This window comes from Panthera onca, chromosome B2 (assembly GCF_046562875.1).
Source record: "Panthera onca isolate mPanOnc1 chromosome B2, mPanOnc1 haplotype 2, whole genome shotgun sequence".
NCBI classification, from domain to species: Eukaryota; Metazoa; Chordata; class Mammalia; order Carnivora; family Felidae; genus Panthera; species Panthera onca.
This window is the reverse complement of record NC_138343.1, coordinates 114,765,743-114,780,439: the sequence shown is the minus strand read 5'-3', so window position 1 is coordinate 114,780,439 and position 14,697 is coordinate 114,765,743. Positions and strand designations below refer to the sequence as shown.

The 14,697-nt window shown below is 37.8% G+C and overlaps 1 protein-coding gene across 11 annotated transcripts in view; it reads left to right on the top strand.

Moving 5' to 3' along the window:
• The window catches only part of PTPRK (protein tyrosine phosphatase receptor type K), a 564,132-nt gene that overhangs the window by 547,526 nt on the left and 1,909 nt on the right, over nt 1-14,697 (top strand). For all 11 annotated transcript variants that reach the window (XM_060616623.3, XM_078447295.2, XM_060616622.3 and 8 more), the window contains 7 exons: nt 1,937-2,072; nt 2,523-2,672; nt 3,565-3,738; nt 6,714-6,845; nt 6,995-7,120; nt 9,732-9,895; nt 10,663-10,798. In XM_060616623.3, coding sequence (XP_060472606.1) covers nt 1,937-2,072; nt 2,523-2,672; nt 3,565-3,738; nt 6,714-6,845; nt 6,995-7,120; nt 9,732-9,895; nt 10,663-10,798 — 1,018 coding nt within the window. The remainder of the gene's footprint in view (nt 1-1,936; nt 2,073-2,522; nt 2,673-3,564; nt 3,739-6,713; nt 6,846-6,994; nt 7,121-9,731; nt 9,896-10,662; nt 10,799-14,697) is intronic.

Below are 14,697 nucleotides of genomic sequence, written 5' to 3'. Positions count from 1 at the left end.
TAAAAAAAAATAAATACATTCATCCTAACGTGTGTAGTGTTGCTCACAAATGGGAGAGTGGAAACTCTCTTTTAGTGGCAACATCTGTGTTTTGGGGTTGTTTTTTTTATACCGCTTTTGCAAATCCCATATTGTATGGAATGGTAGGTTAAAATTGAGATTTCTTGCCAATCTAGTAAATTCCCAATAGAATCTCAGCTTTTAAAACTAAATTTGAGACATACAGTTACTAAATGGCCTAAATTGCAAGAATTTGTGCTATAAAACAGCTATTTAAGAATTAAAAAAAAAAAGCCATCCATCAGAGGACCTTGAAAACTACATCAGCGAGAGCCAACAAATATGTGCCAGAAAAATGTGCACATTATATCCAGGCTTCCTTCTGATTAGAAACGTCTCTTAAAACAAGCATTCAGAGACACTAAAAGCAAATTACATGGCCTCATTTTGAGATGTGAACAGAAAACTATGTACTGAATCTGAAAAGCTTTTCCTAAATGCTGCACACCACTCTCAAATGCTATCCCCTCCAAGCTACATAATAGGTTGTACTTAAGCATTTTTTTTCTGAAAATCCAACCTATTCAGAATTTAAATGACCACATATAAAAGGGGAAACAACACAGAGAATGAAATAAAAGTAAGGCATCCCATAAGGATCAGATACTACACACCCTGAAAACAAAATCTTCAGTCCTCTTCAAGAAATCTGATGTACTCTTCAATTACTTTCCTGTCTCAAACCCTGGGAACAGTGATTGAGAAGATGGTAGGCAAAAAAAAAAAAAAAAAAAAAAAAAAAAGGAAAGGAAAGAAAGAAACAGAGATACCCACAGTATCTTCTACTTAAATTTCTTAAAGAACAGTGAGTTTGAGAAGTGACCAAATCTGGACAACAAAGAAATAACGTTAATAGCCCATCTATGCATTTAGAAAATGAGATAAGTAGGTTTTCAATTCAGGAGTGTCTTGACTTATCATAGAGGTTTACTTTCCTATGAATTGCTTGCTTCAGAAGTGCTCCAAGGTTCTCAGATACTCTCTTGGAAACAGAAGTATCATTTTCCACTTAGACTCAGGTATCAGTAAATTTATGAAAAAGAGGAAGCTGACTACCAAGTGGAATTTCCCACCGCCCTAAAATCCTAACTATATCTTGTTTGCTCTGTTGATTTTTATATATAAAATTGAAGAAACATTCCAAAGGGGTGAAATAACCAAAGTATTTTAAGGTTCAATTACTGAATTAAATACAGTAAGATAGTGGCTATCTTTGTAACCTGTTAAGAATTGTATTCTAAACCTAACTATTCATTTTCATTTTTCCTTCAGTTCACCATTCAAATATTCCTTCTACTATCGGTCTCCTCATTGACAACCACCATTTTCCCCTCCACCCTTACCATTAGCCCTTCCTTTGAATTGTGACTCCTCAGAATGTTTTGGAATTAATTTTCTTTGTTTTGGTATTTAAGAGTCCGTGAGATTAAAACAGTGAGCCAGCGTTCTTGCATTTTGTCAGAGGACCCACAAGTACATGAGTATTTGAATTTGAGGTTAAATTTTGAAGCATGAATCCACCCCTTGGTCAATTCTGAGCTTGAAATCCTGTGCGCTAGATTTGCATAAAATGGAGACCTGTGTAACAGAGCTATGGAACTTGAACAACATGTATATATTATTTTTAAACACAATTTGATTTACAAAGTTGAGAGCTTTTAATTTTGAACTCCTGTTCCAATCTTCACGTTACACCAAAGCAAATACTCTTCATGAAGTTATTTGTACGTTAAATGTTTATACGACACAGACAAATTACGTCTTGCAGTTTGTTAAAGCAGTTTGATTCCACCCATGTGAAAGTTGTAAGGATTTCTAACCAAGGTTGCATGACTATGCTTCTTGCAGTTCTTCAGATTTGTTTCATTTTTTGCAGTGCTGGTGCTGGACGAACTGGCTGTTACATTGTGATCGACATCATGCTGGACATGGCTGAAAGAGAGGGTGTTGTGGACATCTACAACTGTGTCAAAGCCTTAAGATCTCGTCGTATCAATATGGTCCAGACAGAGGTGTGTTACTTGTTGATTTATTGCTAATGCCCCCCCTTTTTTTTTTGCTTTCCAACATTTATCGAAAATAATAAATGTTTGGGGCACCTGCGTGGCTTGGTCGGTTGAGCGTCCAACTTCGGCTTGGGTCATGATCTTGCGGTTCGTAAGTTCGAACCCCGAGTCTGGCTCTGCGCTGACAGCTTGGAGCCTGGAGACTGCTGTGGGTTCTGTGTCTCCCTCTCTCTCTCTCTCTGCCCCTTCCCTGCTCACAGTCTGTGTGTGTGTCTCTCTCTCTCAAAAGTGAATACACTTAAAAAATAATAATAACAATAAATGTTTTTCATCAAGTCATATGGGAAAATATTGATATCTTTATTAATGTTTCCGTATAGAGAAAATTCTTTGTATTCTCTACCTTTGATGACAGAAAATTTTTATTAAAATAGTATGATTTCTTTTCTTTCTTAGGAACAGTACATTTTTATTCATGATGCCATTTTAGAAGCCTGTTTATGTGGAGAAACTGCCATACCTGTCTGTGAATTTAAAGCTGCATATTTTGATATGATTAGAATAGACTCTCAGACTAACTCTTCACATCTCAAAGATGAATTCCAGGTATTTACTTATTTCTAGAGCTTCTTTTATGAGCCAACTTATTGCAGTGTGTTCTGGGCATTATTATAATTCTTCTAAGGAAGGTCTTTCAAGTCAAATTTATAACCTTTGACCCTACTTTAAGTATAATAAAATACCTGTCTCTTTCATTATACATATTATAGAGTCACTTTCGTATTAATGAGCTCATATCTGCTGTATCTGGAAGTTCAGACTCAGGGAAGGGTTTGGGGAAAGGTATCATAAAAGTCAAATTTGGCGGTGATTTGTGTGTATTTACAACCTTTTTTAATGCAGTCTTATGGATTTTAACCTTCTGTGTCACTCACAATGTGAGATCAAGCACATTAATAATGATAGCTGAAGTTTGTACTAAACATTGTCTCTAAATAACCCCAAATGTTTTCACTGCCCTTAAAACATCCCTGAAGGTATATGAACATGCAGTTGGGAGTGGCTCTGGAAAACTAATACTTTGATCCCTTGTGCAGTGCTCTTTCTAGCATGTCACAGCCTATCTTCAAGTATGGCATGCCAAAATGTTACTACAAATGATACTTTCTAACTTTGACGGTGGATGGATCATCATTATGGGCTACCCCAATTCTATTTTCTTTGGTCAGGCAATGCATTTTGCAGGTAGCCGTGGTGTTATGTTAGGCTTCCCTTTTCCTTTTGAGAAGCACAGTGAACAATCCATATATTGTTTCTTTGTCACTGCTCGGGCTTCATTAGGTCTAACTACAAAGTCTATCAGTCTGTCATCGTGGCAAATGCCGCTGCCTTGTACAAATCCTTCACTTTGTACTTGGCCTCCCAAATACCTGATAGGTCTGCATTATGCTACTGGATGGGCCGCTTGCTTTTAACCTAGGTTCCCTTTTCTTTTTAGACCTTGAATTCAGTCACCCCTCGACTGCAAGCTGAAGACTGCAGTATAGCGTGTCTGCCCAGGAACCATGACAAGAACCGTTTTATGGACATGCTGCCACCTGACAGATGTCTGCCTTTTTTAATTACAATTGATGGAGAGAGTAGTAACTACATCAATGCTGCTCTTATGGACGTAAGAGACTGCTGTCTTTGTTAGGATAAAGTGTCACGAAAAGCTACATAATGTGATGAACACTAGCTGGTTTTCTTTTCAGGAAAATTAAAATGGCTTAGAAAGGAAAATTGGAAACTTTCATTGACATACAAATTTTTTTGGAGAATGATTTTGAATAGCCCCTACAGGGATTCTTAGGAACTGTAAGTTTTAGGCTTCGTTGTAAATTTGGAACTTGATTGTCAATTATTATATTCTTTCTGGGAAATACCTGCAGGTGATCTTTTTCATCTTAATTATTTTCAGAAAAGAAAATCCTGCTTATGTATTTTGAATGTTAAGTTAGGAATGAATTTTTAAAACCACAGAAAGCCATTTCCTACTGAAGTTGTGTTAATTTGGGAAATCTTTATATCTGGCATTTAACGTTCCAATAATTAATAACATTCCATTAATTAATAGAGACCATTTGTAAGTAACTAGGGGAAGGCACCAAAGATACCATGTTAATACATCCATCATCATGAAAGAACTCTCTTGCCCTATTCCAACCTTCATAAAGTGTAAATGGTAGAGCACATCCTTAGCTGGTTAGCATCCCATAGACAGAACAACATGGAAAGAGAGTTTTAAGTTAGTCTTTGGCTACCTTGCTCGGTTACCTTGGAAAGAAGTAAGAAGGCTGTCCAGGTTCAGAATCCTTTTAAACAGCTCATCATCTTCATTTATACACATTTCTAGCTTTTGCCTCTTAACCTATGGAACCATAGTGAGGGGACATTACAAGTCAGGATTCATTCCTGTATGACTAATAATAAACCCTTCTGAGTTACTTCTCCTATTGTGTTTTCCAAAATTAGTTCCTGATAGTAGAGACTTAGAAAGCCTGCATTCTACCTCTGAGCCTAGTCTTTCAGTCGGTTACTTTGCTCTTTTTATGCTGAAGAGCACAGTGGTCTAAAAACAAGCTCAAGTGAAAAGTTCCCATTCTTGCCATGACCAGAGTTTTGCCTAGTCATTAATCATATCCACTGAAATCACACTGGATCCTCATTGTACCTTTTATTCCCATTTAGTTGTCTGGAAAGACTAATATACTAAACACAGAGAAAACACACAAGACCCTTTTGTTTCTGGATCTAGATTTGGAATTTTAAAAGGCTGTGTAAAAAAGGAAGGAGAAAATACTATTAGGAAAGAGATTGATGAGGCACATGTTTGAGACATTTTTTGTCTTTTGGCATCTATCTCTGTCAAATTTTTCTTAATTTCCAGGTTGTTTTCTAGTCAATATGAAGACTGAATCTGCTCTCTACCTGTTTCAACTCTCTGCTTAATTTCTCTGTGACTCAACATAGATGCATTTTATTTATTTATTTATTTATTTATTTATTTATTTATTTATTTTTCATAGATACATTTTATAACTGAGACCACCTGCTAGATTTTCTAGTGTGGTTGGGGCTTTAGAAAAGTTAGGTTTGGTTTGTCTTAAAAGAACAAGGCTCATTGGTCAGCACTTCCCACTCCCCCTACCCTCTAGCAATGTCCTCAGTGTTCCATACCCTTGTGTATGGCTGTGAAGAATTAGTAGGTAAGGCCAAGGATTCCATGATTTCCATGCCTTGGGTGTGCTCCTGAACTTAGAGAGGAAAGAAATAGGAAATCATCTGTCTTTCATATCATCTTATTCACCTCCTCTCCCCTGTGACTCAGAAAGTGAGTAAATAGCTTACCTTCCCATGGAGTAGACATGTAGTTGTAAGGAAAGTTTACTTATTTCTTCTGATTCTTTTTCATGAGCCTTCATACCTTTCTTAGGAGATACTCAGCCCAACTTCAGGTGACACTTTGTGAGGCTTGAGATCATATAGAAGCAGCCAGGTGAATTGCCAGTGCTCATATTTATCCTACAATCTTCCTTGGAGTGGAATGCCATGGTTAGCAGCATTTCCCAAATGGTCATAGGATCAGTGATCAAGAATCAGTTTCTACGCTGATGTTAAAAAACTGGAAAGACTTAAAGAGTCCTATGATACAAATGAGTTAGGGGATCACTGACAGTTCTTATTAGCATTAAGGACATCTATCTCAGGCAGCAATCTATTTATTTTTTTACAACCTATTTAGGTTAATACGTAGAAATATAGATCATCAGTCTTCAGGATGACAGATTGCCCAGGTCAGATGAGCATACCCTCTCCTTCTGGATAGAGATAATGTGTTGTGTCCCAATTAAGGCGCACTTAATAAAGAAGGAGCCATTCCCTTATAGGTGGGGCCAGGAAGTGCATTTTATTTTTTGGCACTTGAAAAATCTTAAGTGATTGAAACTATCATTCTAACCATTAATATACATTAGAAATTCCCAAGAAAATGGATGTGCATATAAGATGTGTAGAATGTGTTGATAATATTCATATAATGTTAAAGTACATGAGTTTGAGGTGTATGTAGTTTTGCTTATCTGAAGTGGAAGAGAACCCAGCATTTATACATATTGATAGATGATTAACAGATGGACAAATAGATAGGTACATACACACACACACACACACACACACACATACACACACACACACACACACAAACACACCAGGGAATTTTGTGTCTTCTGCCTCTCAGACCAATTACCTTTGAAAAACTGAAAAAGCCCACAGGTACCTCATGGAGGTCTTTAACCTTGAGAAGTTTTTTTTAGTTTCTCCTTTTGTATTTGTCCTGTATTTGCTAATCTCAACAAAATAAAACTTAAGTTCTTGTCTTGAATTGCTACAGAGACACTGAAGCCTTACCATCAGATTGACCGATTACTAGCTCCAGTACATTCCATTGGTCCAAATCTGTTCTATGACTTATGCTGCCATCTGACTCCATCTGCATGTGAAGCTATCACATCTTATTTGGTCCTATTGAAATGTATTGAATGTGCTTGTATACCTGATCATTTGTCTTAAGTTCTTATGTTTTCCATCTACCCTATTTCTTTACAGAGCTACAGGCAACCAGCTGCTTTCATCGTCACACAATACCCTCTGCCGAACACTGTGAAAGACTTCTGGAGATTAGTGTATGATTATGGCTGTACCTCCATTGTGATGTTAAATGAAGTCGACTTGTCCCAGGTCAATGGCTATGAGTTGCTTTTGTGTACTCCAACACAACTTAATAAATTAGTAATAAAATGTTAAAACCTGTTTCATACTACCCCAATTAGAAAAAAAATAATGCCCGTTTTCTTTTTGTTTCTTTTCCCAAAACATTCATCCTCTAGGGCTGCCCTCAGTACTGGCCAGAAGAAGGGATGTTACGATATGGCCCTATCCAAGTGGAATGTATGTCTTGTTCGATGGATTGTGATGTGATAAACCGGATTTTTAGGATATGCAATCTAACAAGAGTAAGTCATTAATATTTTAACTGAGTTGATTAAGAGCAACTGATCATAACTATGTTGGGGTATAATTCCAATCAGACAACAGGGAGAGTAGAATTAATAGACATTACGTAATCAGTCCCAGTGCTACTAATCCTCTTACACCTTCGTATTAGAAGAAAAATGCATTCCAAAAACAGGAAAGCAGAAATGCTGAGAGTGAGGTGTCCTGGTCAGTTACTAATGTGTTACATCTGGAAAACTAAATTCGGATGCACTGGCTCAAATGCACTTGATTGTCTGAGCCTGGTCTCTGCCCCTGTAGACTTTTCTGAAGGTTGACTACATGTCTTATTAGTATTGATATCCAGCCTGAAAGAGGCATATAATTGAAAAATAAGAATATAATAATAATAATAGTGACTAAAGAGCTTTACCTTGGAAGGAAGGGATCTGTTGGATCAGCCGTCATGGAAAGCCTCCGTGTCACTGTTCCAAGTCCTGCATATAAGGGAGAACCCCACACACGAGGAAACAGGTAATCACAGCCATCATTGATTCTCCTCCCACTTACAATTTCACCTTTCTCAATGTCCCAGTGTCTGGCTCTGCCCAGATCTGTAGAAGCAGCACTGGTACCACTGTGCCTTTTCCCAGCAACAAAGCAGCAGCTGTGTTCCTCAGAAATCTTCCTTTCCTTGAGTCTTCATATGTTTTACACTCAAGGACAAATTAAGTTCGGGGTCTCTCCTTCAAAAAAGCAAAAAAAAAAAAAAACCATTACATTAGTAATTAGTAAGTATTTAGATTGGGTAACCAAACAGTAAGCAAAATTTGAAAAGAAAACATTATTCTCTTTTTAAAGAGAAAGATTACTCTGTTTTTAGAGCAGCAGCTCTATGTGTGTGTATTATTTTAAGTGTATGATTCAGATTGTCATATTTCAGTGTTTTCATATCAAAATGGCTATATATGTGTTTCTGGTTAATACGTCTATATGTTTAGCCCTAAGAGAATAAAATCATATCCAATTCTGTCGCTCATTTCAGTGGAGAAAAAAAGGATAACTTCAATCATGTCATAATATTCATACATATCTTAGATGTTAATTTAAATGGAATCTCATTATGTCTGCACATCTGTTCCATTATGGTTCTAGTAATATTTTAGCTGAGAAACCATCGCTGCTAAACTAAGAAAGTAAGACTTGTCTTTTAATTGAGCTATTTATATGAAAAATATTCTAAAGACAGGATCTGAAATCTGTGTTACATTTTTTTGCCGGCGTATTTGTTTATTTATCTTCCTCCGTATTTGGTGTTCCAGTCCTTATTAGGGCACAATTTTTTCCTGTTCCCGATCTTATTTAATAGCACACACTTCATCAGATATTTAGTAGGTACCAATGAGAAGTTGGGTGTTGTACTAGTAGTGACACTAGTTGTGACACATGAGCCCTGGCCAAATGGAAATTCAGATCTGATGCCTTATGATATGGCTTACTCATGTATTGCAAATTCTTCCTTACATTTCTATACGAGGGCTTAATGTACTGATTCACTCATTCAATAGTACTATTCCTGGAAAGTATTTTTGCTAGGTTCTAGTGATACAGAGTTTAAGGGAGAAAGAATGAAAGAGATTTCCCCGTCCTTGAAGAATTTATATTTTATCAGGGAAAACAAGCACTGAAAAATTCAATTCTTTATTTACAAATATGAGAAATTTTAGAGAAAAAGTACAAAATCCAGAGTTTTTGGGTGATCTGACAGAGCTGGGTGAGTAGAGAGGACTTCGTTGGAGTAGTGATCTTTGAGACAAAATTTGAAGAATCAGTAGGAGTATTGGGGGTGGAAGAACCAACTATCCTGGTGTTCACAAGACAGAGAGGTTTCCGAGGACACAAGAAGTTCTGTTCAAAGACCAGAAGAGTTCCAGGCAAACCCAAAACAAACTGATCACTGTATTTGGGATTGAGAGGGACAAACAAGGAGATCTTTGAGGCCAAATGGAGAGTTTTACAAAGTTCTCAAGGCAAGAAATGCCTTGATACATGGATTAAAAGAAGGCCAACGTGTCTAGGACTTGAATAGTGTGTTAGAATAAAGGGAAGGTTAGGGAAGGAAATGGAGCCATATTGTGTAGGGATTTTTAAGCCATGGTGCAACATGGATTTTATGATAAGATCATTTGGAAGCCATTAAAGCAGGGGAATGACAAGATCATATTTGCATTTCAAAATAATCATGATGCTGCAGTCAGAATGGTTTGGAAGGAGATCAAAGTTTATTTAAGGAGATCAACTAAGAAGTAATTATCATAATTGATGCTTGGGCATATGCAATGATGTCAGTGGTGACAAAGAGAAAAAGAATTTGAAAGTTATTTAAGAAGTGTGATTGATTATTGGATATGGGATATGAGGGAAAAGCTTATATAAAGGTAATTCTCATGGTTCTTGCTTCTGTAACTTAGAATGTTTCTGTATTGGTATGTACATATTTTAGACTTAGCAGCTAGACTCAATCCAGTGCAAATGCCATTTATATCATGGTACCATTTTGTCTGCAACTTCCGTTTTTAGTAAAAATTCTAGTTCCAAGTTATTCACAGAAAAATACTTTTCCTTCCACAGCCACAAGAAGGCTATCTGATGGTACAGCAGTTTCAGTATCTAGGGTGGGCCTCTCACCGAGAAGTGCCTGGCTCCAAACGGTCATTTTTGAAACTGATACTGCAGGTGGAAAAATGGCAGGAGGAATGTGAGGAAGGGGAAGGCCGGACCATCATCCACTGCCTGTGAGTATGGTGCCTCCACTTGGCCACCTGGGGGCCGTGGTGCTCATTTCCTTACTAGCTTTCATATTTTCTATGTTAAAGAGTCCTCAACTCATGGGGCGCCTGGGTGGCTCAGCCGGTTAAGTGTCGGACTTTGGCTCAGGTCACGATCTCACGGTCTGTGAGTTTGAGCCCCACATCGGCCTCTGTGCTGTCAGTTCAGAGCCTGGAGCCTGCTTCGGATTCTGTGTCTCCCTCTCTCTGCCACTTCCCCATTCACGCTCTGTCTCTTTCTGTCTCTCAAAAAATGAATAAATGTTAGAAAAAAATAAACGTTAGAGTACTCAACTCATCTCTATGGATCTCCATAGATATTGTATTAAAATAATCTTCCTGTCTTATGATTCCATAATTAACTACCAGTTTTCATTTTCGTATTTTTTAAACACTGATTATCATATAGCTATTATATTATTTAAACTCTTTTGAACACTACTTGGAACCACTTTTCTGATGTCCAACTTTACAAATGTACCAACATTTCAAGGTATTGAAGTTGCAGTGGTCGATGCCTGTAGCATCTTCCGACACATGAGCCACAGAGCAAATGTCATGCTCGCGCATCCTTGCTCTCCGTCCTCTAGGCATACACGCATATAAGTGAAGCAAAATTAATACAAAATGGAAAAAAATTAAGGTCATGTTTTTATTAACAAAACGTGTAAGATTGTGTGACCTGTGGTGACTAAAAGCTGCTATCCACATGCCCTTGCTTTCTTTGCTTCCAGAAATGGTGGTGGGCGAAGCGGTATGTTCTGTGCCATAGGCATTGTTGTCGAAATGGTGAAGCGGCAAAATGTTGTCGACGTGTTCCACGCAGTCAAGACACTGAGGAACAGCAAGCCAAACATGGTGGAAGCCCCGGTGAGTCAGAATCTTAGACATAGAAGGGAGCAGAGATTAGACATCATATACCTACTCATCGGGTTGACTTCACACTCCCAAGGGAAATCAGATGTATAAATGAGTCTTTGTGGGGACTTTTCCTATCTAACTGATGAATTGCTGAGCATCTCTCTCTACCCACATAAATGTAATCACATATCACAGAAACTTAATGATGAAAACTATTTTCACTTAATTTGGGAAAGGTGTAGATTTTTTTTCTCTCTGTGTTAGGCAATAAATATTTGCTGTAATAAACTTTAGTAAATGGTTCTATAATAAGAATAAATTCTACTCTCTAGACTTCATTCTTGCTTATTTTTATTTCTTTTTTTTTAAGTTTATTTATTTTGAGAGAGACAGAGACAGCATAAGTAAGGGAGGGGCAGAGAGGGAGGGAGAGAGAGAATCCCAAGCAGACTCCATACTGCCAGTTCAGAGCCCCATGCAGAGCTCAAACTCACAAGCCGGGAGGTCATGACCTGAGCCAAAATCAAGACTTGGACGCTTAACTGACTGAGCCACCCAGGCGCCCTGCTTATTTTTATTTCTTACAGCATCTTGAGTTAACTGGCAAAACATTAATCCAAGGGATATACACATGGATTAAATCAGTACTTTGGACACCTAATGCCCTTAAACAACATATGAAATTTATTTGAGTCATTAGCTTTAATTCTCCATTTCTGGTCAAATTATAAATTTTAAACTATCATCACTGACAGTTTTCAGCTTCTACCAGTTATAGTGTGCAGTTCAGATGATGCCACCTGAATTTGCCAGGGCTCATAAAATCAGAACACGGTTCACAAAGTAAGAGCTGATAGGAATGTATATGTGGGAGTTCATCTGTGTGAAGGTGTATGAAGAGTAAGAAAGAAAAATTAAACTCCTCGAGCACATTTTACTTCTAAAGAGCGATGTCTGTGGGTTACACACATGTGCAAAGTGGGATAAGGTCAGGAGCAGCTGTGTAGTTTATGCTCAAACAAAGGTAAACCAGAAAAACCAAGGCAAATTGTTGCTTGCCCTACATTTATCAAGATGATCAGATAACTAAAATGAGCAATTCAATAAGCCTTTAAAGTATTCTCACCACTTCCTGCTCATGGATTGTTCACACAAAAAGTGCATTGCTTCCTGAGACAAAATCTGAAGTTACATTTATACCGTTTCACTTTTAAAAGTGAGAACAGACCTTTTTTCCCCTTCTACAAGTCCCCTCAAACCGCCCCAATTCTAGCTCATCCCTTGGGCTCTGCCTGTTGTCTGGACAAGATGATGTCGGTTTTGACTGGAGTATTGGCAATGGAGATGGAGAAAAGGGGATAGACTTGAAGGATTTTTGAAGTAGAACTTGTCAGGTCTTCTTAAAATATAATGGTTATGTCTTTAAACTCTTCGCTGTCTGAAGATTTCTTAATGTAAACTCTGCCTCTGTCTCTCAGATCAAGTCTTTTTAAATTCATCAGTGGGGTCGCTTCACTGTCAGAATTCAAACATTACCTCCAAATTTAACTCTAATTTCCTGCCGTAAGTTGGGGGGGGGGGAGGGAATCTGTGGTTAAACTCAACTATTCTAGAACCTTCCAAGAAGTTCCTATGTACCTTTATATTCATGTCCCATTAATCCTGACTGAACACCTACCTTCTGATATGTGTTTAATCAGCGTTAATGATGAGTTCAGTGTGCTGTTGAATTGAACTGACAAGTTTGGTAAGAAAATTTGGAGCATAAACAAAAGCTCATGACAGTTTAAAGAGACATAACTGTTTTCAAGCACTGTGTGACTCTTCAGACGCACTTGCCACAGTGGTAGCCTAATTTAAATCACACCTACTTGATAATTAAGGGTAGGATTGATAAAGATCTCTTTCAGAAAGATTTTACTACCCTACTTTATTGTGGAGACACCGGGAAGTTCTTTAGAAATACGATGCATTTTAGGTTGTTCTGCATTACAGCCTGGATTTTACCCACTTGGAATGAGTTGAAAAATTTTTAATGAGGTACATATTAGAAGTCATAACTTGTGGGGCGCCTGGGTGGCTTGGTCGGTTAAGCGTCCGACTTGGGGACTTCGGCTCAGGTCATGATCTCACGGCCCGTGAGTTCGACCCCCGCGTCGGGCTGGCCCGTGAGTTCGAGCCCCGCGTCGGGCTCTGTGCTGACCGCTCAGAGCCTCCAGCCTGTTTCAGATTCTGTGTCTCCCTCTGTCTCTGCCCCTCCCCTGTTCATGCTCTGTCTCTCTCTCAAAAATAAATAAACGTTGGGAAAAAAAATTAAAAAAAAAAAAAAAAGAAGTCATAACTTGTAATACGGTCTGATGTTTTCTAAGTTCTTGATAATGGAGCAGTGCTTAGGTGGATGTAAAGGAAATACAGTTTTTTTTAATATGAAATTTATTATTTTGTTGTCAAATTGGTTTCCATACAACACCCAGTGCTCTTTCCAACAGGTGCCCTCCTCAATGCCCATCACCCACCCTCCCATCCCTCCCACTCCCCATCAACCCTCTCAGTTTATTCTCAGTTTTTAAGAGTCTCTTATGATTTGGCTCCCTCCCTTTTTTTTTCCTTCCCCTCCCCCATGGTCTTCTGTTAAGTTTCACAGGATCCACATAAGAGTGAAAACATATGGTATCTGTCAGGAAAGACAGTTTTAACTCAAATTTGGTCAACCAAATTGTCTTCAATATTTAAAGAGAGGAAACAGAAATTTTCAAATATAAGTAAACTCGAAAAGGTGTAAGAGCCACTAACCATTTTTGAAAAATTTACTTTAATATTCTGATGAATGAAAAGCTGTGTGAGGGGCTCCTGGGTGGCTCAGTAGGTTAAGTGTACAACTCTTGGTTTCGGCTCAGGTCATGACCTCATGGTTCATGGGTCCCAGCCCCACATCAGTTTCTGTGCTGGCAGCATGGAGCTTGTTTGGGTTTCTCTCTGTCCCTCCCCTGATTGTACTCTCTCTCTCTCTCAAAATAAATAAACATTTAAAAAAATAATAATAATGAAATAAAATGACTTATTTTTCTCCTGCTAAGGACAGATATCTGAAGTTTGGAGAAGAATATTTGCACTTGTTCACTGTATCATTTATTTGTAATAGAGAAAAAGTAAAAGCAATCTAATGGTCAAATCTGTATACTGTACATTTATGTAGTGTGAAAAGAAATGTTAAATAACATAAGAAAAAGACATAACAGTGTTAAAGGCAGATAAAATATAAACTTATACTCTCGAATATATGTATGCAATGATATTTATTCTAAAAGAATTATGATTTCAACCATGCATAAAAAAGGACTAAAGCAAAACTAAGGCAGTATTTTACCAAGAATTGTTTCTGGTAATAGAGTTATGAAACTCTTTCTGATTACTTGGGTTTTTCTATACTGGGAATTTTTTCTGTAATGATCAGGTTTTACTATTATAATTAGATAAAAAATATTGGAGGGGTGCCTGGGTGGCTCAGTTGGTTAGGCGGCCGACTTCGGCTCAGGTCATGATCTCACGGTCCATGGGTTCGAGCCCCGAGTCGGGCTCTGTGCTGACAGCTCAGAGCCTGGAGCCTGTTTCAGATTCTGTGTCTCCCTCTCTCTGACCCTCCCCCGTTCATGCTCTGTCTCTCTCTGTCGCAAAAATAAATACATGTTAAAAAAAAATTTTTTTTTTAAATACTGGAGATTTTTTTAATTTGATAAAAAATATAAGGCAAACACAATATATCTTTCCTTAAGTTCCTTTCCTTAAACGCTGATCTTTAGACTCAAATGTAACATATATATGCCCAGAGATTAAACTTCTGTATCAAAAAAATCATTGGTAATTCTCGAATAATCTAGCGTGGTGGCTTGGTGTTCGTTTGGCGGCTG